The sequence below is a fragment of the Channa argus genome, chromosome 1 (genome assembly GCF_033026475.1).
Source record: "Channa argus isolate prfri chromosome 1, Channa argus male v1.0, whole genome shotgun sequence".
NCBI lineage: Eukaryota > Metazoa > Chordata > Actinopteri > Anabantiformes > Channidae > Channa > Channa argus.
The window spans coordinates 46,627,961-46,649,333 of NC_090197.1; the positions used below are offsets into that span (position 1 = coordinate 46,627,961).

A 21,373-nucleotide genomic window follows, 5' to 3' on the forward strand; every position below is an offset into this window, starting at 1 on the left:
GAACTGACAATGAGAATGTTTTTAGCCACAACCCAGAACATAGAATTTCTCGACACAAACCCACAGACAGTTTTGTCGAGCAGCATTTTTCCGCTATGAAAAACAGAGACTGTGGAGATACCCACTACACCCACAAATACATATGCACACATGCACAAGACACACGCACATGCCCCTCCAATAATATTGTTTGTGAATATTAGTCATGTAAAAATCAACTTCAAACATATGTTTGGGTGGGGGGAGGTGGCATTATGACACTGGTGACCCAAGAGTTGGCAAAGCTACGCATCAGAGCCACAAATAACTTCAATGTTATATAAAAAAACTAATGAGAGATGGCGTAAGAGTTGGGTCAGCATTCGTGAAGAAGCTGCATGAGTGTCATGAATTCCCTACTCGTGGGTTATGAGCGTTGTCTGTTGTAAATTAGTGGTGCTTGTCATTCTTGCATTTGTATTGGGTAAAATTTCGGAGGGAAAACCTACATTCCAAACTAAACAAACAAAAGTGTCAGTATTTTAAGTATTTTTGCTGTTTTTTTTTTTTACAATAGTTCACATATGCATATGATCTACGGTGTCTCTTAGTATTTAATTTTTTTTGCCTTTGGTGGGTTATAATTCAAACATTATCTACTGAACACAAAATATGTATTCATTTTAATAATGTAACACTATCCTTATTCTTATTAACTGTTTTTTCACAAACAAATTAAATTATTTGTCTCATTATAGAAAAATAGCACCATTTATTGGTCTTGTAAATGTTATGATATGGAGCATTGGTCCATGCCATAGACTTTTAATATATACAAATGATGACCATCTGTTGTGTCTAGTGTACATTAAATCATTTAAACCCATACAAGTATTTTGTAAAATATGTATTACAAGCAATCTAACAACATAACTAACATAACTAGGTTTAATAAAAACATTTACTGGTGTGGGGTTTGCTTTAGTTTAACTTATTTTAACATTGATCTATTTCAAAACAACCAGTGTTGCTTTGTCTAAAATTACATTTTAAATATGTGTCAGAAGGTCACTTGACTCCCACCTTGGAAAAGAGTAAGGGAAAGCAATGAGTGAACACAAGCCCCTCTCCAAAAAGTCCACCTCAAGCATTTTATGCTGCCTCACTTTCCAGACACTGCAGCACTCAGCTGCTATCAGACTCAGCCAACAGAAACTTGATATTTCATGTTTTTTGGTGGCAGATTCTTCTCCCTCACAGCTACCATGAGGGGGAGACACAGCAAAGCTCCGATGGGTGCAAAGCAGGGACAGGAGAACAGGTGCCCACAATTTCACCTGTCTGCTGTATAACCCTCACTTCAGCAACTATATTACATTTCACATCTAATTGTAGCCACATTTGCAGCACTTTCACAGAGATGAAACCACAGACTAGCAGTGCACCAAGGCTCCAGTTTTGGATATGAGTCAATTTCATTGGATGTGATCACGTCCTGACGTGGAATGACACAAAACATGCAGAGAAGGATTAGTAACCTTGATGTGGGTTTGACAGAGCCAGGCACCAGAGCAATGTAGGTTCAACAAACTATAGACCAACAACGTATTTAGTCCGCAGCAGGTAAAAGACCAAAGCAGAGACCTGGATCAATGCTGATGATGTGGGAGGGGATTCACAGGTCAAGAGACATAAAATAGTTCAGCAGGAACATGATGTGATATGTTTAGTGAGGCCATTGTTTGTTTTATTTAGGGAGCGAATTGAGGATTTTCCGAAGAGCAGGGCCCCTGAGGTATTTTATCAGGTGTACAGTCTACCATATGTTACACATTAGTGCACTGAGGGGAATGCTGGTTGCAAATACAACTTATAAAATGTTTGGAGTTTGGAACTTTAGAGGACGTGGGGCAGGGGGGAGTTGACAATTGCTCTCTTCAGAGCAAGTGGATATGTAGGAAGCACTTACATGCAAATGAAACTGCTTCGCATTACAGCTCTCCCCACTATTAAAGAAAATAAATGTAAGGAATCTGTGAGAGTTCAGTGGGATATAAGAGTATAAATGTATTGCAAATGAGATGTTTATGGTTGCAGCTAATAAAAAATAATAAGAGGGAAATCAGCTAATAAATGCAAACTTTCTACTTAGGCTTCCCAAACTGAACTGTTCTTGTCCAGTGTGGTTACAGCTTGGAGCAGGCTGAGTTCACACAGATGCTGGAAGCGTCTGTGGACTCTCGCAGTGCACTATGGAACCAAGGCCAAGGAGAAGCTTGACAGAAGCAGAAAGAGGTGTCTGGGAAGGTGGAAAAAGTGTAGTGTTTCTGAATTGTGACTCTCAGCGAATATTTTCATTGTGAAATGGCCATTTGTCACTTGTTAGTCTGTGACATCTCTTGGTCGTGTTTTCTGTTTGGCGACCTCAGTGAACACGGGCAATGTAGCACGGGAAGTCTACTGAGTGAAACTCTGCATGGGTCTGTCAGAGCAGCTTGTAATGGCTCTTGGCTTTGTTCATCTATTAACAATCACAATTTGGTGCCAGGCTCTTAGTGTGTGTGTCTACAAGCTGTAACCCTGCTCTGAATCCATTAATTGTGACAAGGAATAAAAAAGAAAAGAAAACAGAGGGCTAATTGGGAACATAGCTAAATAATTGTATTTAAATATAACGTTAGGGACGACTGTCATCGTTTGCCACTTTTTCATTAAAACGTGATTTTGATTAAGGATAGACAATAGTTTAAGTCTAAGTCAATTAATTCCAGAGCATGCTTTAACATGAACAATTTGTGTAATTGAACGCAGCAGAGCGACGTATGCTGCTTTTATGATCTCATTTCCTTTAAAATCTATATAAGACATAAAATTCTAATTTAAAACTGTAAAAAAGAAAACGTGAGGAATAAACTAATTTCGTGAGTTGTGTTTATGTGAGTGGAAATTCAGTGTGGCTGTCGGTCCGACGCAATAAATGCTGACTTCACCCGATGGCAAATTGGAAAATGCTGCGTTTGGAAAACATAATCATCAGAGTACATCATGGCTACATAAGTCCCTCCCTCGTTATTAATAATATAAAAAGAAAGAGAATAGGAGGCGTCGATGTTTAATTTATTAATATGTAAGCCATTTGAAGGGTGATTGTATTGTAATTGCTCATTAGTCTTGTATATTTATCGCTGCACCTTATGTCAAGGCCAAGGGAATTGTGTACGGTTCTCTCGTTTCAAGGATCAATTTCAGAGGCAATTTGTGAAACAGGACAGATCAAGTTAGTCCTGACGTGGTTTTGTGACAGGGCCGGCCTACAGGTGCCACCCAAGAGACATTTATTTTACCCTGACGAGATGCTCATTGAAATAAAAGCAGCCAGTCCTTTCAAGAGCTCCCTCCACAGATAACATGTTGACAAACTATCCAAAGCCATCTTTTCAAAAAGCCACTTCTCCAGACTTAACAGTTTTCAGCTCGATCAATTATTGACTTTCAGCACTAATAAGAGTCTTCCACCTTACTCCCCCCCCCCCGATCCACTGTTCACATTAGTGGTGTCAGCGGACGTAATTATACCTACTAATTGCAGATTAGAGGTTTTGGGTCAGTGGGGTCACTTGATAGGACCGACTACTCTTTTCAGTGGCGGATAATCATTTCACATTGCTGGATACATGTTTAAAGCAACGGGGCTTAGGCCAAGATGTCCGAACCGGCTCGGTGGTGAATATTTAAGGAGTAATCAAACTGTTCAGGAGCTGTGATGATTTATGGCGAGTTTGCTGCTTGGAAGAAGCTGTGCAGCTTAAGTTTAGATAAGCGGGTCACCAAAGGTCCCCACGGACGACCCTTAACGCTCAGCACGGACGTCTGAGAAGACTGATCTGATATGTGAGGGCCCACTTCACATCATAATACACGGGCACCGTTTTAATCCAGTCCAAAGCAATTATTTTCGTGTGACCTTAATCGCATGTTGGGCTTGATCGGTCTTTAGTAAGAGCCAAAAAGAATTATTAAGACACAAAAGTCAATATAAATATCAGACAAACTTGCGCATTGCGGTTTTTGTCCATTATTTGGAAAAAGCCTAATTAATGTGTAGACTGCTTTAAAGAAATGTGCTATTTTTAAAATTCCAATCTACAGTTTTTTTTTTATTTTTATTCCAATATTTTAATGTGTGACTTCGGGATATAAATCATTTAATTTAGCAGTTGGGATATAAAGACAATCAGCCAGGTTTTACATTTTGTAGCTGCTAAATTTGCATGTCCGCGAAACATAAATAAAAATATTCCACTTCCCTACAGCTTGATTGCTCCAGTTTAAAATCAAACGAGTTTAAATGAATCAAATTGTGCCAGGCTCTAATGAGAAGCCTGTCCTGTCTCCTGTGTGTCCATACAGGCGCGCAGAGGGGGGGAGAGTGCGCCAAATTTGTTTGCGACGGATCAAGGCTCACCGCCTCCACTGCACTTTCTTTATCTTAATTCCAACTTGAAAAGATATAATTATCTAGTTTGAACAGGACTGCTATCAAATCCTTCTTTATAGGCAGGGTAGGGAAAAGCTCGAGTGGATTGTGAAGCTCTGAGCCGCTCGGTGTTGCCCGAGATAGGAGTAATGAAGTTGTGGAGTCCGGAGATACAAAGGGCATTAACCTCATTAGCATGAAACCTTTTCTTCTAACTATTGTGGAACCCTTTCAGTCCTCTAATCCCCCCTATTTCAAAGCTGGGTTTGTAATAAAGCTTTTAGTTTTTTATTTTTTCAAAGCTAATGGTATTCTCTAAAGATTTTTATTGCTGTTATAATCTATGGGCCGATTAGGAATTTTCTATATGCCATGCCCCCCAAACCCAAACCACTAAACAGCTCTTTTTAGTTAATAAAACAATTAAATAAACACATGCACTTGCACCAGAAAACACTGAAGTTTGTTCTGTTTTGTATACACAAGAAAAAAAATCATACTCCATTATAAATGTGTCAGATTGATAACTGAGCTGCATGTGTTCGTTGTTTTACTCTTGGTTTGTTTGTTTGCAAATACCGAATGATTTCTTGTTGTAAATAGTATATTTTAGTTTAGCCTTCACGCGCATGAAGAAGTCCTACAATGTTCCCGTTCAGGCCAGAGCAGCAGCTTGCAGCGTGGTGGAGCCCACAAGACAAGATTTTAAACAAAGATCCCATTTTGCGGCACATTGCAACCTTCCCTTATCACACCGTGAGGGGTAGTCAGATTGTACTAAATTATGTCCAACCAACCCCCATTGGATCCGTGGATTAAGAGATTAAAGTGGACCACTGGGCAATGCATCTCCTTTCCCCCTCATATTACTCGCATGATAATTGCCCAAACTGATTTGCACTTTCACAAAAGCTTGTGGGGACTCTTTGTAGCTGGAGCGGAGCAGACGTTGCACCCCTTCTAAAATCAAACCGAGGCCGTCTATATCAGACTGGGAAACAAATGCAGAGCCGAGGACATCGAATTACATTTTAAATTAAACTCGTGTTTTTCTAGCGCCACATCAGCAAATCTCGCTGCCCAGTAAGTCCAAAAATATTGCAAGATTTATAGTCATCGCCCTAAAAGCTTCATTTTGTCATTGGCCTCTATTCAGCTGCTCTGGTAAATCAGAAGTCTCTACTTTTACTGCGCGCAACATATTGATAAAACTTTATTGACAAAATATTGACAATTACATTCTTCTTGGAAGTATACTTTGTGTTAAAATTGTAGCAAACTTAACACAAACACAAAAATTATTTACATTCTGTAAAAGAGGGTTTAACAGAAACATTAACTTTTAGCATTTCTGTACATGGAATACGCTTAGTGCTTGAAGTTATTTTGTTTGTTTTTCTTAATTCTTGCCTTTAGTCCTTCGTGGCAACTTTCACTGGAGGGTCAAGTCCTGACAGAAGGCTGCGTGGGGCCACAGCGACACATTGGTAAAGCTTTAGGTTAAAGGAATCTCCTGATACCTTCCCTTTAAAATATGTGGCCTGATTGGTTGATTTTTTTTTTAGAGAAAGACTGTTTGAAAATCGAAATTCACTTTTTGTTCTTTTCTTAAAAAAAAAAAAACACTATAACGCAGCACCGCTACTTCATATGTTTTCACAATCACTTTTACACGAGAATTATTAATTAAAGACTGCACACTTTGTAAAAAAAGAAGCACGACATCTCTTAGTTTGAAAATAGAGTTAAAAACAAAATTGACTTTTTTTTTCTTGGTTTGAGAAAAGTTGTCAAATTAAAACAACTACCAGGAAAAAAAACTATACCATGCAATTCAAGTTTTACAAAAGCAGTTTGGTGTTTTGGTATCTTTAGTGGAAACATTAAAGAAAAACTTCTGAAGTGCAAACGTCCAATATGAATTGGAGAAAAATAAAATAATTAGGTGGTGGTAGATGGGTGATTGTAGTGGTGGTTGGTGCGTGGAAGGGTTCAGGTCGGTCACTGTCAGTTACGTTTTCCTAGGTCATGTAGACACAGACCCACACGGTGACAGCAGTGCCACCAGTCGGGTTTCTCTCACCCTCAGCTGCCGATCTTCGGAGATCTGAAATGTAACATTGGCTTTTTACCCTCTCACTGTCTCTACACGGCACCTTTTATCCATGTCCTCCTTTACTCAGACGCTCATAGTCTTTGTTTTTCGTCTTCTTTAATCGTCCGAAGTGACATCAATTTCCTCTGGGCTCGCCTGTTTAGTTGCTAATCTCCACCGGTTTATGTGATGCGATCCTTTCTTCTTCTGCTGAGATTCCGAGCCCTCCTCTTCTAACTTTTGTCGCTTAAACTTCGTCCTCCGGTTCTGAAACCACACTTTTACCTAAACAGGAGTGAAAGGAAAAAGACAACTGGATCAGTATCACCAGATAAACCGCGATTGGCCTGTGCGTAAAAGGAGACATTGTTTGGGGAGCAGCGCTAAATAAAAGCTGGCAGCAGTGCAGTGGAAACGAAAAGGTAAACTGTGACCTGCAGTTGGTGATCTTAGAGCAAACAATCGCTAGAATAAACAAAGATCAATTGCAATAAATAAAAAGCTTGAAAGAATTTAAATGCTCAAATTACAACAGTAAGTCTAACATACTGTCAATTTGTGACACATAGCGTAAGCTCAGCATTCAAAAGATCAGTCAGCTTTTAAACCTGATCAGATTATCCAAAATTATTCTTTACTTTTATACTTAAAATTACTCTACTCTTAAATTATATATATAAAAACAAAGTCAAAGCGTTGGAATAAACAGAAAGTATTTTTTATGCATAGGCTTAAAAAAACGTGAGGGTCTAGAAAAAAAAACTTTTGACTAAAGTAGGTCACAGAATTTTCATTCCACAATATGACTATTTCTGTTACCATGCCAGTGTGGAAGAAGAAAGGAATCGTGTCCATGTCACTTATTTTACATGTATTTTCACACTCTGCTCTAAATCGACTCACTTTTGTTAACAACGTTTCCGTAGGGAATTAACAACATCTAAATCAATAAATTGTCTGTTCCTGCTTTCTCACACTGCAGCCCTTTTAGCTCTTAAATGGCAACTGAGGTGCATTTAATAAGCCTTCAGTGGGTTAATTGAAGTAGGTGATGGTTCATTTCTTCCTTCAGCTCCTCCAAAAGGCCCCGCCGTCCAAAGGAGACAGCGGACAAAAGACAGCGGCTGATGGGCTCAAACAGCATCTTAAATATGGCTGGGGGAATTCACTGAACCCGCCTCGCTCTTTGTATCGCCTATCCTATAAAATGGTTAACTGGTTAATTTGCCCTCCATTTTGAAAGGCAACATTCTCCCCCCAAAACAAAGTAATTCAACCCCTCCTGAAATGAGGTTAGGCCTATACAATGACGGTGGATTTAATCCAACAGAAAGCCTCTGTCTTCGATTGACAACGTGCATTTATGGACCCTGGTGTATAGAAACAAATTGGTAGCTGATTATTTAAAATTATTGTTTTGCAAATTGTGCTACTCTTATTTATTTCCCTTATTTATATCCAGTCATAGAGTCGGGGATTGAAAATACGCACGTTGAAAAATCATATGACACAGAGAATCAGTCATAGGGTGACAAGAAATGACTTTTTTATAATAGTTAAAATGATACACTGCATGTAGGTGTGTTAATAGCCAATACGTCACACAACAACAACACACACTGAGAAGCATAATTAAAGTAAAAAAAAGCGCATTGAAATACGAAAGAAAGAAATCGTATATATTTCATGTTTCTTACCTGAGTTTCTGTGAGACTAAGGCTGTGTGCGAGCTGTTTTCTTTCTGCTCCCACCACATAATGGTTTTTCTCAAATGCGTGTTCGAGCCGCAGGAGTTGCGAGGGTGAAAACGCTGTCCGGATTCTTTTGGGTTTTCTGGCCAGCGCATTGTGCAAAAGGAAGCTCTCTGGACTTGTTTCATTACCTGGACACGAGCAGAAAAGGAGGATCCGTCATGACTATTATTGTTTTAATTGTTGAAAATATCAGCATTTCCATTACAAACAGCAGGCCTGAACAAAGCCATTAAACAATGGTGTCAGAGTGGCATATGGTCTGGTGTCTGAGGTGAACATGTCTGAGGCTGGACACTACTAAATAAAATAAGATAATTTGTCGAAAATGTACAAATCATTTTTTAAGGTAGACGTCATCTAATATTAGACCACCACATTAAAGACAGAGATAAACAGAGCAAAGCACAGGTACAATCAGGCCTAATTATCACAAAAACAACAAAGCCACATGTAAAACACAGACAGCATAAAGAAGAATAATCAGCAGACAAAGGTTAGAAATTCATGTGGAATAAACTATTGTAAAATATGATAATTACTGTTTCATTTGTCATAAAAATAAAAGCAAATACATACAAAAAAAAATAAACGAATTTTCTTAGCTTAAATCTCCACATCTGCATGTCCGTGTTGACCAGACTGTACTCATGTTAGCCTTGAAATAACAAGATGCTTGTCAAACAACCGTCCATAATATTTTCTTTTAAACTAAAAAAAAAAAAAGCTTCTATACAATAAAAAATGCTAAACACGAGAGGAGGGGTACACATGCATTTCGTTATATTTCGTTATATTTTATGCAGAATAACACTGTACAAACATTTGAAAATTTCTACCGGTTTTTATTAGCCCTGTACAAATACTCCAAGCAGCGTGAGAAACAAACAATTATTTCTTTACTCACGGTTTCTTCCTTCTTAACGAGTACATTTACTACTGAGGGATTTTTGAGGGAAATACCCCTTAAAACAAGTGTCTGTTGTGGCAAAAGGGATCGGAGATGTTACGCTTTAAAAACAACTCAGCCACAGCTTCACAGATACCTAAAGAATCCAGCTACATCCTGCCTTCTGCGCTGATGGAGAGAGAGAAATCTGTCAGCCGCTCGGCGTGTTTCGTGCGTAAAAGTGAACCAAGCGAAGCACTTTGATCACTTACCTTGAAATCTGTGACCCAAGTACCTATATCTGTGTAATAACCAGGGATAGAAAGTTGAAGGGTCCCTTTGCTGGCTGGCAAAAAGAGGGTGCGGACTGTGTGAGGATGAAAGCGGATGAGCGGCCAGAGCGTGCGGCGGGGCCACCGGATGCACAGGGACGGCGGAGTTCGGCGGATGAGAGACCGCCTCGGCAAACACCAAGTCCGGGTTTGAGTAGACACCCCTACCGCCGGAGTGAAAGCCGTTCAGAAAGGGGTTCATCTGACCGGAGTTTGCATAGCTGAGAGCCGCTGGCCTGATGGGCTCCTCGGAGCGGGACGCCGGTACAGGATTATCCTTCGCCACTAAAGACTCTATAGTAAAACACCGCTTGGGTGTAGGTTGAAACATGGTCTGATAGTCCAGATTCCCCAGCTTAAGTTAAAGTTGTCGTAGGCGCTCTCGCTTTAAAAGTACTCCACACCCAAGAAAGGGGGAAAGTTTCTGCGCAGTAAATAAGTTGCGAAAAAGCGGCAGTGTCGAGAAAGCCAAAATAAAAAGTGCTCGGCTACTCCCAGACTAATCCATGGATGTGACCGTTTTCCTCGCCGGCTTTGCGCAGGCAGATTTGTTAGTTCATGAGCCTAATTAGCGCTGCAGTCCCGTAAACAGCTTCCTCTGAAGGCTGTAATGGCATGGTGATTGGTCGCTGCCGCTGCTGCTGGCCTTAAGGTGGAGAAGGGGAAGACGCTTAAAAAGTGCGTCAATGGGAAGCAGGGGCGCGGAGAGGCGGACTCGAACGCGCAACACGGAACGGATTCGTCCAGAGAGGACCCCCCCCTCCCGTGCGCGCGCACACACGCTCACGCGCTTATATCTCTAGGACATTTAACACACTCATCTGATCGAGTAGAAAAGCTGAAGGTAGCCGCGCGTATTTGTGTGTAAGGCCTTTGACAGCTTCCATCTGATGATTTAGAGGTGTATGTAGTGTTAGTACTAGCCAGTGATTATTTTTAATTATGTACAACAATGCTGCGCAGACATCAGCTCGATTAAAGTCTATTTTCTAGGCTGTGTGCGCGGATTTATATTTTGGTGCAGCTTAATTGCGCTATTATTTTGTTTGAATTTAAATTCCAAATATTTTATAACTAGGTTAATGTTGCTGTTGCGTTTATGCTTGTTGTTGTGTTTTTTTGTTTTTTTCTCAGATTGTGTTTGGATGAATTTCTAATTGAACACACTAATTTCTGCTGGATGGGCTGTCTGGGAGACGCCGGAGACACAAACAAGGTTGAGCTCAGATTTAGTGATTTTCGTCAACGTTCAGTAACACACTTCCCACTCACGACTTGCTGTGTGTCAGGGTCATACAAGGCAAAATGCCTTTTTTTTTTTTTTTTTTTTGAGAAAGTTTACCTGTGTGACTGCAGGCTGTCACCTCTGTGTGTGGATGGATTAGTGACTGAAAGCAGCAGCACAAAGCTGCATCCATGGCCGCACACACAGGCCCTTCAAACAGAACTTGTAGCCACTTTAGTAGCACACGGAATTGCCATCATGAGGCTGGATAGAAATTAATAGATGCACCTGTGAAAGTACCGCACTCAACCTTAAAGTGTTTAAGTGTTAAATTGTTTTAGTTGTTATTTCTTTATATTTGTTTTTGTTGGGTTTCTTTTGTCAGCTTTTAAGGTAATACATTGTAATAAGTGAATTAAAATGAGAGGGAAAAATAATACAGATATATTAGAGTGCTGAGTTATTATTTTCACTGTGATATTATTACACATGCAATAAACATACCATTAGTTAATATTAGCAGCCCATGACTTGCGTTGATAACTTACATCTGGCAATGCTCGCTTAAGGACAATTCTGCTTCTCTTCTGTGGAATAAAATACGAACACTGAATAGGATTTGACCCTTTAAAAAAGCTTGAATTCATTGCTTTCTATGACGATCAGCGCTTATGTTTATAAGGTCAACTGTGTGTAATCACTGGAACTTTTTGAAATATTATTTTGTAAACACTTTTTGTAATATCAATAAACATATGGTCTTAACGCTGACCTAAATTATTACTGTTACTGTTTTACTGTTATTATTAATTTTAGCATTATGACCTTATATTATCATTATGATCATCCATCGTTGCATTAAGTCGGGCAGTTAGATTCAAAGCCATTTGTTGTTGGGAAACAATTTTTAAGAAAGAAATCTGCATGTTATTTAAACAGGTTACGTTTTTTAAAATAAAAATACTGGTTTGGTAAATTACAGCATACTAACCACTGGCTGCGTGTTTATGTTTTGTTGAGTTTTACACTTAACTGCTCATCGTGGACACGGACCTTTACGCTGCCCCTGACTTCACATGGTGAAGCGTTTTGGGCCTCTCCACGGTGCTTTTCTGACCTCTAGTGGTGACAAAGTAGGGGAGCCTTAACTTGTCCTGCAGTTAGGGTCTAACGCTGTAAATGACTCTGAAACTGGAGATCCAGCAAATGTGTATTGCACCATTTGGTCTCTTAGCACCTTTAGATAGGTACTAATGCAGTTTCTAATTAAGTATTTTCACCACTTTAAAATATTTACTTATAATAATAAAGAATATGCAAATGATGGCATATGATCGTCAGTCATTTGTGGTCCATAACCAAGAAAACAAATTACTCATTACAGCCTATGACACAAGCTGCATGTCAGTTTTCTCCTGTCACTGACTTTTAGAAACTTTTAGTAAATTCACATTAACATTCAATTCTCACACACAAACATCTATAAGGCTTTGACACACACTTAGGAACAACTGTCTTAATTGACAGATACTTGTGCTGCCGTCTTAAAAATGATGATCTAGTATTTGAGATAAAATTAACACATAGGTGGTGAGCAAACATCTTTATTAATAAATGCTTTATCTGTACACATACAACCTGGTGTGATACCACGGATTGCAGCAAGATAGAAGCACACACACGCTGGATATGGAGGAAGGCCAATTGGATAATTTATGCATGCACATCAAATTGTAAATTCTTACAAGTTAAGAAGCAGCTGAAAGATTACATGAGGAGCAGAGATCGCTGGGGCAGATGACAAATTCCTAGTCAATTCTATTAGAAGAAATGATCCGCGCCATAATATAACATCTATGCAAATGTTAATCATTTAAAAGAGGCAGATGGTGACTTTTCACTGAAAGTAGGAACAGGTACATTGGTTTTCAGTTTAACATCATTGTAGTTTATAACACCCCTAACCACTTGGGGGGGTTAATGTTTAGATTAATGATTTAAATGAGGCTTAAGTGTACACAGACTCATTGAGCAATAGTGTGGTTCTGGTGGTGTAGAGCCTCTGGTTCAGAAATTCTGAAAGTCAAAATTAAGAGAAGCGATATAAATTCCCAGGAAAACTACAATCTACAAATATTTAATTCAAGAAATAACTGTCAGAAGCCTTGTAGCCATTCACCACTGTGGCTAACTTGTTTATGGGATACAGATAAAAAACAAAAAACAAATCCACTTTATCATTAACCAAGCCAAATAAATTCATGGTTGTTGCTCAGCGTCGGACAGTGGTCCAGCCATCATCATCGGTCTCATTCTTGGTGCGTCGAGGGTTTTCTTTTTCACAACGCCAACCCTTTTCTCCCTCACCGTCACGCTCCCTTTCCCTAGGCCTCTCCCTGTCCTGCTCCTCCCGCTTATCATCACCTCCACGACGCCAAGAGCCTCCTGAAGAGAGAAAGGTTCTTATTTGGACATGTTCAAGAAAAAAAAGATGTTGGCTATATGAGTAAAACTTTAGTTAACAAGTTTATGTAATTGTCCTAACTGATGTGCATTTTTAAACATGTGTGCTGTGGCAGTGAGTAAATGTCTAAACAGTGACCTCTTCTGGGGGAGTACAATACTGCAGTTTTGTTAGTGCAAAATAAAAGTTAACAATCCACTAAAATTTGTTATCTTTGTGAATTTGGAGTCTACTGGAAACTGACAATTTGGAATGTGACTGTCTACAATGACCTAATCATACTAACACAATCAGAGGGTAAAAAGAAGAATCTAAACTTTTATATTAAGTTTTATTCAGACATAAAATGCTATTGTTTTATATATATTGTGTCCTGTCTTTAAGGGAAAAGTGATGCATTCTATGTTTTCTATGACTATGTCAAGCTCTGCTTACCTTCTTCAGGATCTCTGGGTGGGGCTCTGTGTTCACGGTCATCGCGGCGGTCTCTGTCACGGCGGTCTCTGTCACGGCGTTCATCGCGATCGCGACGTTCATCGCGGTCAGTGTCATCTCTGCGAGACTCCCTCCAGCTGCTTCCTTCATCTGTGCCTCCTCTCCTCCAGACACCCTCCTCTCTATGAATACAGGCAGAAAACATTCACAAGTCACTGTGACAACTTCCTGTCATTTGCATTTGCTACACAACATAGAAAGATTAACATATGTCCTCCACCTTTGTGGACGACGGTCTCTGAAGCGATCGCTGGATCTTTCTTCTGTTTCAGCGTCATCGCCTTCATCAGGGGCACCATCACGGGGAGGCCCCCAGCTTTCCTCTCGAGCCTTCTCCCTCTCTCGCCAACCACCTACAACATAAGCATTTGCTCATTTGATAATATTGGTCGTTTTTACTTTTAAACACAGATTGGCTGAGCAGCCAGACTATAAAAAAAAAAGAAAAAGAAAAAAAAAAGAAAAAAAAAAAAGGAGAGAAAATTATAAAAACATTTCGATCATTAATTAGCAGGTAAACGGCTACATGCTTACCAGGCCTGCCCAGTGGCTTCCAGGGTTTGGGATCGTCACCACCACGACGTGGCCCATCATCCATGCCTCTCCTTCCACCTCTGTCATCATCTCCTCCTCTTCTAGGGCCCCAGTCATCATCAGCCCCACGCCTGGGTCGGCCAGACTCCTCTATGCCTCTACGAGAACCTCTGTCGTCATCAAAGCCACGCCTGGGGCCGCGATCATCATCAAAGCCACGCCTCGGTACACGGTCATCATCTCCACCCCTCCTTGGGCCCCGGTCATCATCTCCACCCCTCCTTGGGCCCCGGTCATCATCAAAGCCTCTGCGTGGACCACGATCATCATCCATTCCTCTACGTGGAGGACGGTCATCATCACCTCCACGACGTGGGCCTCGATCATCTTCAAAGCCCCTACGGGGTCCTCTGTCATCCCCACCCCTGCGGAGACCTTCTCCTCGCCTGAAGGGAACCTCTCTTTCCTCTTTATCCTCTTCACGGCCCTCCTGTCTCCAGTCCCTAGAGAGCAAGCACAGGTTTTGTTAAAGAAGCCATTCATGAATGAACAGGGTTAATAGAGTCCTATTGGACGGAGTAATCAATGCACCTTTCAGGAACAGAACGACGCCATTCGGAATCACCTCCTTCAGTGCGCTTCCTCCACGCTCCCTCTTCCTTCTCAGCCCAGTCCTTTACAAGACCAACATACCAGTCAAAATACACTGTGTCTACATCGGGTTCGCTCTCAGGTTCCTACATAAGAATTTACTTAATACTACTAAATACATAAATTGTTAAATCCAGGTCTATTACATTTTGTCCATTCCTGTCTTTATTTTGTCGTCCCCCACCCCCAAGAAGAAAAAAAAAAAAAAAAAAAAAAAAAAAAAAAATCACCTTGGGTTTCTCCTCTGGCACGCCTCTTCTCTCCTCCTCGCGGCGGCGTTCTCGCTCCTCTATCTCCTGTTGACGAGCACGCTGCTTCTTTTCCTGTTCCTCAAGTTTGCGAAGACGCTCCTGGTACACCCTCTCTTCCGCCTCTCGCTGTTCTTGTTCTTGGCGTTCACGCTCTTCACGCTCTTTAACAAACACAGGTAAATACATCATAAATACTCAACCTTAATAAACCATTATGGGATCATAGCTAGTGGAAAACACATTTCCAAAAATATTCTTTATAATTAACAAGTCCATAGGTTTCCTTTTCCAAGTGCAAAAAGTAATTAATCACCTCTCTTGAGCTGCTCTTCGTGGATACGCTGTGCCTCTTCCTCTTTCTGGCGGTAGTAAGCGTTACGTCTATCCTCTTTGCGCTGCCTTTTCCTTTCTTCCAGACGCTTCTTCCTCTCCTCCACTAAACGCTCCTGGAAAGCTTTTAGTTTTTCCTTCGAAAACAAAAAAAGTTATTTAAAAACCACTGCTTCTGTCACACCAGTACTCTATACCTAATTTGATGAAAGCATTAGTCTTACCTCATAAATGAAGCTACGGGCAGCAGTTATTTTAGACAAGAAGTTCTCTTTGTCCTCCATCATCCTAGACATTCTGTTCTTGTGCTCCAGAGCCTTCTCACGTTCAACTTTCATGTTACTAATCTAAAGGAGGTGACACTCTTAATCCTTAAATTCTGAGGACTAAAAGTTGCATTTTGTTGATTTATGTTTATAATCTTCTATAACCGTGCTTTAAACACATACCCTCTCCTCCTCCTGGAGCTCCCATAGTTCCATGTCCTTAATTCGCTGCTCTTCATAAGCTTTTTTAATCAGAGGAATCTCCTCAAGACGTTTTGCTCTCTCAAAGTAGTCAATCTGGAGAGAAATATAAATTAGTTCTCAGCTGACCTGCAGGTGACTGATTTTTCTGATCTTCAATGAGTTACCTTCTTTTCCTGGTTCTTCAGTCGCTCCTGAAGTTCCTTCTTTTCCTTCTCCAGCTGCTCAACCTGTTTGGCCATGATGAAGTCCGGATCCAGCTCTTCTAGGTCCTGCACAAAGCTAATTTTTTAGTCTCACATTTGAGAGCATCGCTGTGACCTATTTCTACAAAATGAACTCAAGTTAGTCATTTTGGGTGCATTTTACCTCAATATCAATATCCTTAAAGGCTTTAGCTCCAAGCTCAGTTTTCTTGATCTGCTCCAATCGTTCACGCACTGTCTTCTTCTTGATCTGCTCATGCTCCTGCATGATGCGCTCCTTCTCTCTCTCTTTGGCCTCCTGACGCAGACGCTCCTCCTCCGCCTTGCGAACCTTCTGCATCTCAGCCTCTCGTTGCTCCAGCTCCTCCTTCTCACGCTGAATGTTAAGGCTCTCCAGACGCTCCTTGCGCTCTTCAATGGTCTGCCTACGAGCCAGGATGCGCTGGTGATCTTTGCGGGCATTTTTCAAATAGGCAGCAATGGCCTGCTGGTTCTGCTCTTCGCGCTCTTGCTGAAAAACAACAAAAACACCAAAATGCATTATAGAGTTCATAAATAAATTGTGAATTACGAGTGAATTGCACCACAATACACTACTCAAAAATAAGATTTCAATACCACATGAAGTAATAATTGCAATAGGATAAGAACAAGATTATTGTTCACTGAGCAGGTTTTTCTAATCACAATGTGTTTGAGTGCTCAGTCAAAGGCTAAACTCACCAGAGTGGAGGCAGGCTTGATAACCTGGATGGCCTTAGCCAAAGAAGAAGACATGGCAGTGAGCTGGTTCCTGATCTGCTCTGAGGGCATATTCTGTAGGAAAGGGCCAACAGGAGCATCCTCTTTGGTTGAGTAGTTAAGGTCAGAGCCAAAGCTCAGAGTCCGAGAGGTGTGGTCTATTCTGACCTAATAAAAAAAAAAAAAAAAAAAAAAAAAAAGAGAGAGAAAAAAAAAGTAAAAAAAAAAAAAAGATAACTTGTGTAAAACAGTATAATAGACTTAACATATATGTATTTCCATGGCTGGTTGGCTATCAATAGTTTTAATGCATCTGAAATGCCAATTTCTCTTCATACCTGCAGATCACAGTGACGGGCAGCATCCACAATGGAGCGCTCCAGCTGGAAGGCATCCACAAATGGAACCAGAGAGGCCAAACGGCTGAACTCAATGCTTTGATAAATCTGTGCAACCTGATATAACAGATGCACAACAATGAGACTGATTGTTGCCATTAGGAAAGCATTCAAGGATACTGAACCACACTGAAGGTTCAACCGACTTAACCGAGTAAACATTGTTGTGAATCTGCCCTATAACATAAATCAAAATGAACTGAAGAGAAATACCTGTTGCAGGAGCCTCAGGATAGTATTACTCTGCAGGTGAGGAACATACTGCTGCAGATCAGGCTCCTTCTCAGCCTGGTCTCTTACCCAGTTCAAAACCTAAGAGGAAAGTTAATTTAAGTTGAGAATGGCCGAGTAGCAGCAAAAAGTTTTTAAATCCAGCTTTGTTAGGAGATGGTTTACCTTGGTCACTCTTCCACTCAGTTTCAGCGGATGGAAGTCCACTTCAAGCCAGTTGTAAAGTTCTTTCACTTCAGCTACAATATACTGTAGCAAATTAAATCTCACCTAAAATAGAAACAAACACGTAAAAACATATTTAAAACCCAGTGACCTCTATATTTTTAACAAATGTTGCGCTGTATGCTCTAATTTGACACCGCACATGTGCAACATTTAAGGTGGAATTAAGGAGACTCTGAAGAGTTTGGGCAATATTTATAGGGTTTTAGTTTTTGGACTGAATACATATGTAACCCAGCAGAGTTGTAGGATGGGTTATGTGATTTTAATAGTTTTTAACAACAGAGGCCTATGGCATCAATGTACAAGCAAATTCAGGCTGCAGGCTGACAACTAAGCAAACATGAGTATAGAAGATTTAATGCCGGCTTTAGTATATGTATGATGAATGTGGTATGTATGATTAACTCAGACAATGACCAAAGTTATACTTTTAAGGGGTCTTTTACTTATGCCAATGACCAATAGGCCTAAAACAATTCTAAAATATACCATGTCATTGATGAGACTCTGGCGAGTTGGTGGAGATTGCAGACCCAGCAACGTAGCCAGCCTGCGATGTTTTTCCACAATGATGCCATCCATGTCCAGCAGACGGGCAATATCAGTACGTTCAGGGGTGATGGGAATGGATAGTGTGGCCAGGAGGACTCTGGTAGACATTCTAAAAGGGAGAAAGTAAGCTTTATTAATCATCTAGTCTGTAACAGAAAGCATGTGCTTTGTCCAAAATGTGAATAGGATACCTTTGCATCTCATCTTGGGTCAGATTCTTACGCATCTCTCTTGACAGGTGGTAGAGCCGGTGCAGGGTGCAGGCATGGAAGAGAGCATTTCCAGATTTCCAGAACACGGTAGATACCTTGTTGTAATAATTGGCCATCAGCTGAGGTTTGGGAGGCTTTTTGGAAAGAGCAAACAGTCCATGGATATCCTCAACAGCCTTGAAGGCTTCCTGGGGAAAAGAAAAATAAACAATACTGAATTAGTGCCAATATCATTTTCGCTTTGACCATGTGTATAAAATGGAATTTAAAGGAGGTTACTATATCCTTTGAAAGATTGTGTGTTAGGTAAGGTTGACACACCTGCCAAAGCTCCATGCTTATGGCACTGTCCAACTGCACCAGTCGTGTTTCCAGGTGCATGGACTGGCTTTCAGGATTGTTCAGGTTGATGGCAGTGCTCTGGTTGTGGTGACGTTGGATCTGACCCAGATGCATACGCAAGTTATCACACAACTTGCGAAACTCAGCTTTGCGCATGTACTGAAGGCAGAACTTGAATGCTACAAAGAAACATAATCAGATATTACTTACATTCAACATTTTTTTACCACTGAATTTATGCTTTGGGTTGAAGAAAACCCACTTTACTATTCATGTGACAAATATTTACAGGCATTTCAGGTGAAGTGTATGGAAACATGGCTTCTACATGTACATTTAAGAAAAAACATAATTCACTAAAAATAACAGTATATTTACTGATGTGTTTTGCAAACGTCATTACCTTGCTGGGCAATGTCATGGTAAAGGCGTTCAACCTTGGAGTTGTTTCGCAGCAGATCCAGGCACTGGCGGTAGGACTCCCACAGGAACTTTACCCAGGGAGTGAGCAGCAGGCGATCAGTACGATCCTGGGTATCCTCTCCACTCACAGCACTCAGGAGCACACTAAAATTTCAACAAGATTACCATCAATAACTTCTTAAAAACACCTGCTATCTCTTTGTTTATACTATGAACATATACAAAACATTTATCAAGTTTAGTTTCTGTATTATATTAAAGACCAACAACATAGATATGTTGAAATGCATTAACATCTCAATGTATGAATGAAAATTTTGAGCAACTTCACCTTTCAGGGGTCTGGATGTTGTCCAGGTCCTCGATGTCCAAGACCATCTGCTGGGACTCCTCCTTGGCAGTCTCCGTCTTCTCCTCTGCCAGCTTCAGATAAGCTCTAACCACATCCTCCAGAGATTTTATGTTCACCTGAAAGCACAAGATGATGTTAAACTCTAACAGAATCTGATACAATAATGATCTCAAATGTGCAAGCATTTTGCATTTCTCTCACACACCTGCTGACAAATGTTCTTGTACTGATAGAGACCCTCCTTGGCCAGGTGGCTCTTGCGAAGATCCACGCAGAGCTCCAGGTACTTGAGCATAATGGGCTCGTGGATCTTCTGCCATGTTCGGTGTTTCTTGCTCTTGATGACATCGTACAATACATCTAAGGCTGGCTGCTTTTTTCCAACCTCAAGAAACTCTGCAAACGCATCACAGTAACAGAAGTCAAGACTACTGTAGGTTACAGCAAAACCATGCAAATCTAGCTTCTCGCATCAATGCTTAGCTAAATCTGCCTGACACGGTTAGGCCGACAGATGCTAGATGAACATTGGTGACATTAGCATCATTCCTTCTGCACTGGTAATTTGACAGCATGTATTATAAAGCTACCAGAAGGATTGACTCTTATCCAACAGCAAGACACGTTTCTAAAATGTTATCAAAAAAAAAAAAAAAACCCTAGCTGGTTAGCTAAACAGTAGCGCTGTGTTTAAAAAGCCATAAGGCATCCCCGCCATTGCAGCTAGCTTCAGAAGTTAGCCGGCTAACTAATGACGAGGCAACCGAACACTAAAATGAGCTAACGTAGGGTAGGCTAGGTTAGCCTGAACAACCATTTGACATCTGTGAAACAAGAAGCCGTGTTTATACTCACCGTTCGCTCGTTTCAGAGCATTCTCTGGCCGCTGAAAATACGCCGGCATTGTGGTAGCGCTTTAGTGAAACTCAAAATCGATTAATGGAAGTGAATTTTCACGAATGTCCCGAGTCCATTCGGACAACGCACTCGCTACCACGGTGCTGGAGATAAAAGGAAGAACCTCGTGAACGCGGTCTAGCTAGGGTTGCCAGGTGTAATACGCCCTATCCCCCTCTTTAGTGTCCACAGCGAAACATTTTACGACCTCACATGTGAATACTTCATGTGTTCTAACGTGAAGCTTTAAGCTTAAGCTAACATTTGTAATGATTTATTTTTTTTAATATTTAATGCAGATTAAAAAATTGGGCGTTGAAAAAACGTTGGCCACATGTTTTAATATTCATGGATACATATATTATATTATATGATATTATATTATATGATATGATATTATGTTATATTATATTATATTATATTATATTATATTATATTATATTATATTATATTATACTATATTATATTATATTATATTATGCAGTAGCCACTTGTGACTGTGTAAATTAGTATATTGGTAAGGGGTAATAAGTGTTAGGAACATAAGATAAAAATTATTCCAAATAACTTAATCCTGTAGGACTGAATATGAATAAATCTTTAGAAAGTATTTTTTTCTGCAGCCTTATATAATGGGCAACAGTTCCGGAAAAAAACTTGACATCCTTAATGGGGATTTTTACCAAACCTGGCAGCTTTGGGTGTTTCTGTAGGTACTCCCCTAGTGATGCATTTACGTGACACCTGTACATTTTGATAACTCATACGTAATATGATATTTAACGTAAAGTTTTGCAAGAATAAATATCTAAATATCATTCGAATATATTTGATTTATGTCACGGAAAGGA

General features: G+C 40.3%; 2 protein-coding genes across 2 annotated transcripts; both read right to left on the minus strand.

Annotated features, from left to right (window-relative positions):
- Positions 1 to 5,626: 5,626 nt before the first annotated feature.
- emx2 (empty spiracles homeobox 2) lies at positions 5,627 to 10,230 on the minus strand. The gene is made up of 3 exons (XM_067527046.1): positions 9,464 to 10,230; positions 8,249 to 8,433; positions 5,627 to 6,836 (listed from the first exon to the last, which is right to left on the minus strand). Exons 1-3 carry the CDS (start codon positions 9,852 to 9,854, stop codon positions 6,669 to 6,671), a joined length of 744 nt encoding a protein of 247 aa, XP_067383147.1. The 5' UTR covers positions 9,855 to 10,230; the 3' UTR covers positions 5,627 to 6,668.
- A 2,106-nt stretch (positions 10,231 to 12,336) lies between these two features.
- Positions 12,337 to 20,651, minus strand: eif3s10 (eukaryotic translation initiation factor 3, subunit 10 (theta)). The gene is made up of 22 exons (XM_067527061.1): positions 20,481 to 20,651; positions 19,831 to 20,021; positions 19,605 to 19,741; positions 19,254 to 19,417; positions 18,830 to 19,029; positions 18,488 to 18,696; positions 18,234 to 18,405; positions 17,682 to 17,786; positions 17,499 to 17,597; positions 17,226 to 17,342; positions 16,870 to 17,055; positions 16,310 to 16,657; positions 16,108 to 16,212; positions 15,923 to 16,036; positions 15,698 to 15,820; positions 15,457 to 15,610; positions 15,123 to 15,304; positions 14,833 to 14,915; positions 14,242 to 14,744; positions 13,928 to 14,060; positions 13,648 to 13,829; positions 12,337 to 13,193 (listed from the first exon to the last, which is right to left on the minus strand). The coding sequence occupies exons 1-22, from the start codon at positions 20,527 to 20,529 to the stop codon at positions 13,021 to 13,023; spliced, it is 3,729 nt and encodes a 1,242-aa protein (XP_067383162.1). The 5' UTR covers positions 20,530 to 20,651; the 3' UTR covers positions 12,337 to 13,020.
- Positions 20,652 to 21,373: the final 722 nt, after the last annotated feature.

Coding starts and splice junctions, on each gene's coding strand:
- emx2 (XM_067527046.1), bottom strand. CDS start 9,854: ATGTTTCAACCTACACCCAAGCGGTGTTTTACTATAGAGTCTTTAGTG. Junction 8,434..9,463: donor CTTGGGTCACAGATTTCAAG/GTAAGTGATCAA, acceptor GCTCGTGTCCAG/GTAATGAAACAAGTCCAGAG. Junction 6,837..8,248: donor TTAGTCTCACAGAAACTCAG/GTAAGAAACATG, acceptor ACTCCTGTTTAG/GTAAAAGTGTGGTTTCAGAA.
- eif3s10 (XM_067527061.1), bottom strand. CDS start 20,529: ATGCCGGCGTATTTTCAGCGGCCAGAGAATGCTCTGAAACGAGCGAAC. Junction 18,406..18,487: donor ACCCAAGATGAGATGCAAAG/GTATCCTATTCA, acceptor TCTCCCTTTTAG/AATGTCTACCAGAGTCCTCC. Junction 14,061..14,241: donor GAAGCCACTGGGCAGGCCTG/GTAAGCATGTAG, acceptor CTTATGTTGTAG/GTGGTTGGCGAGAGAGGGAG.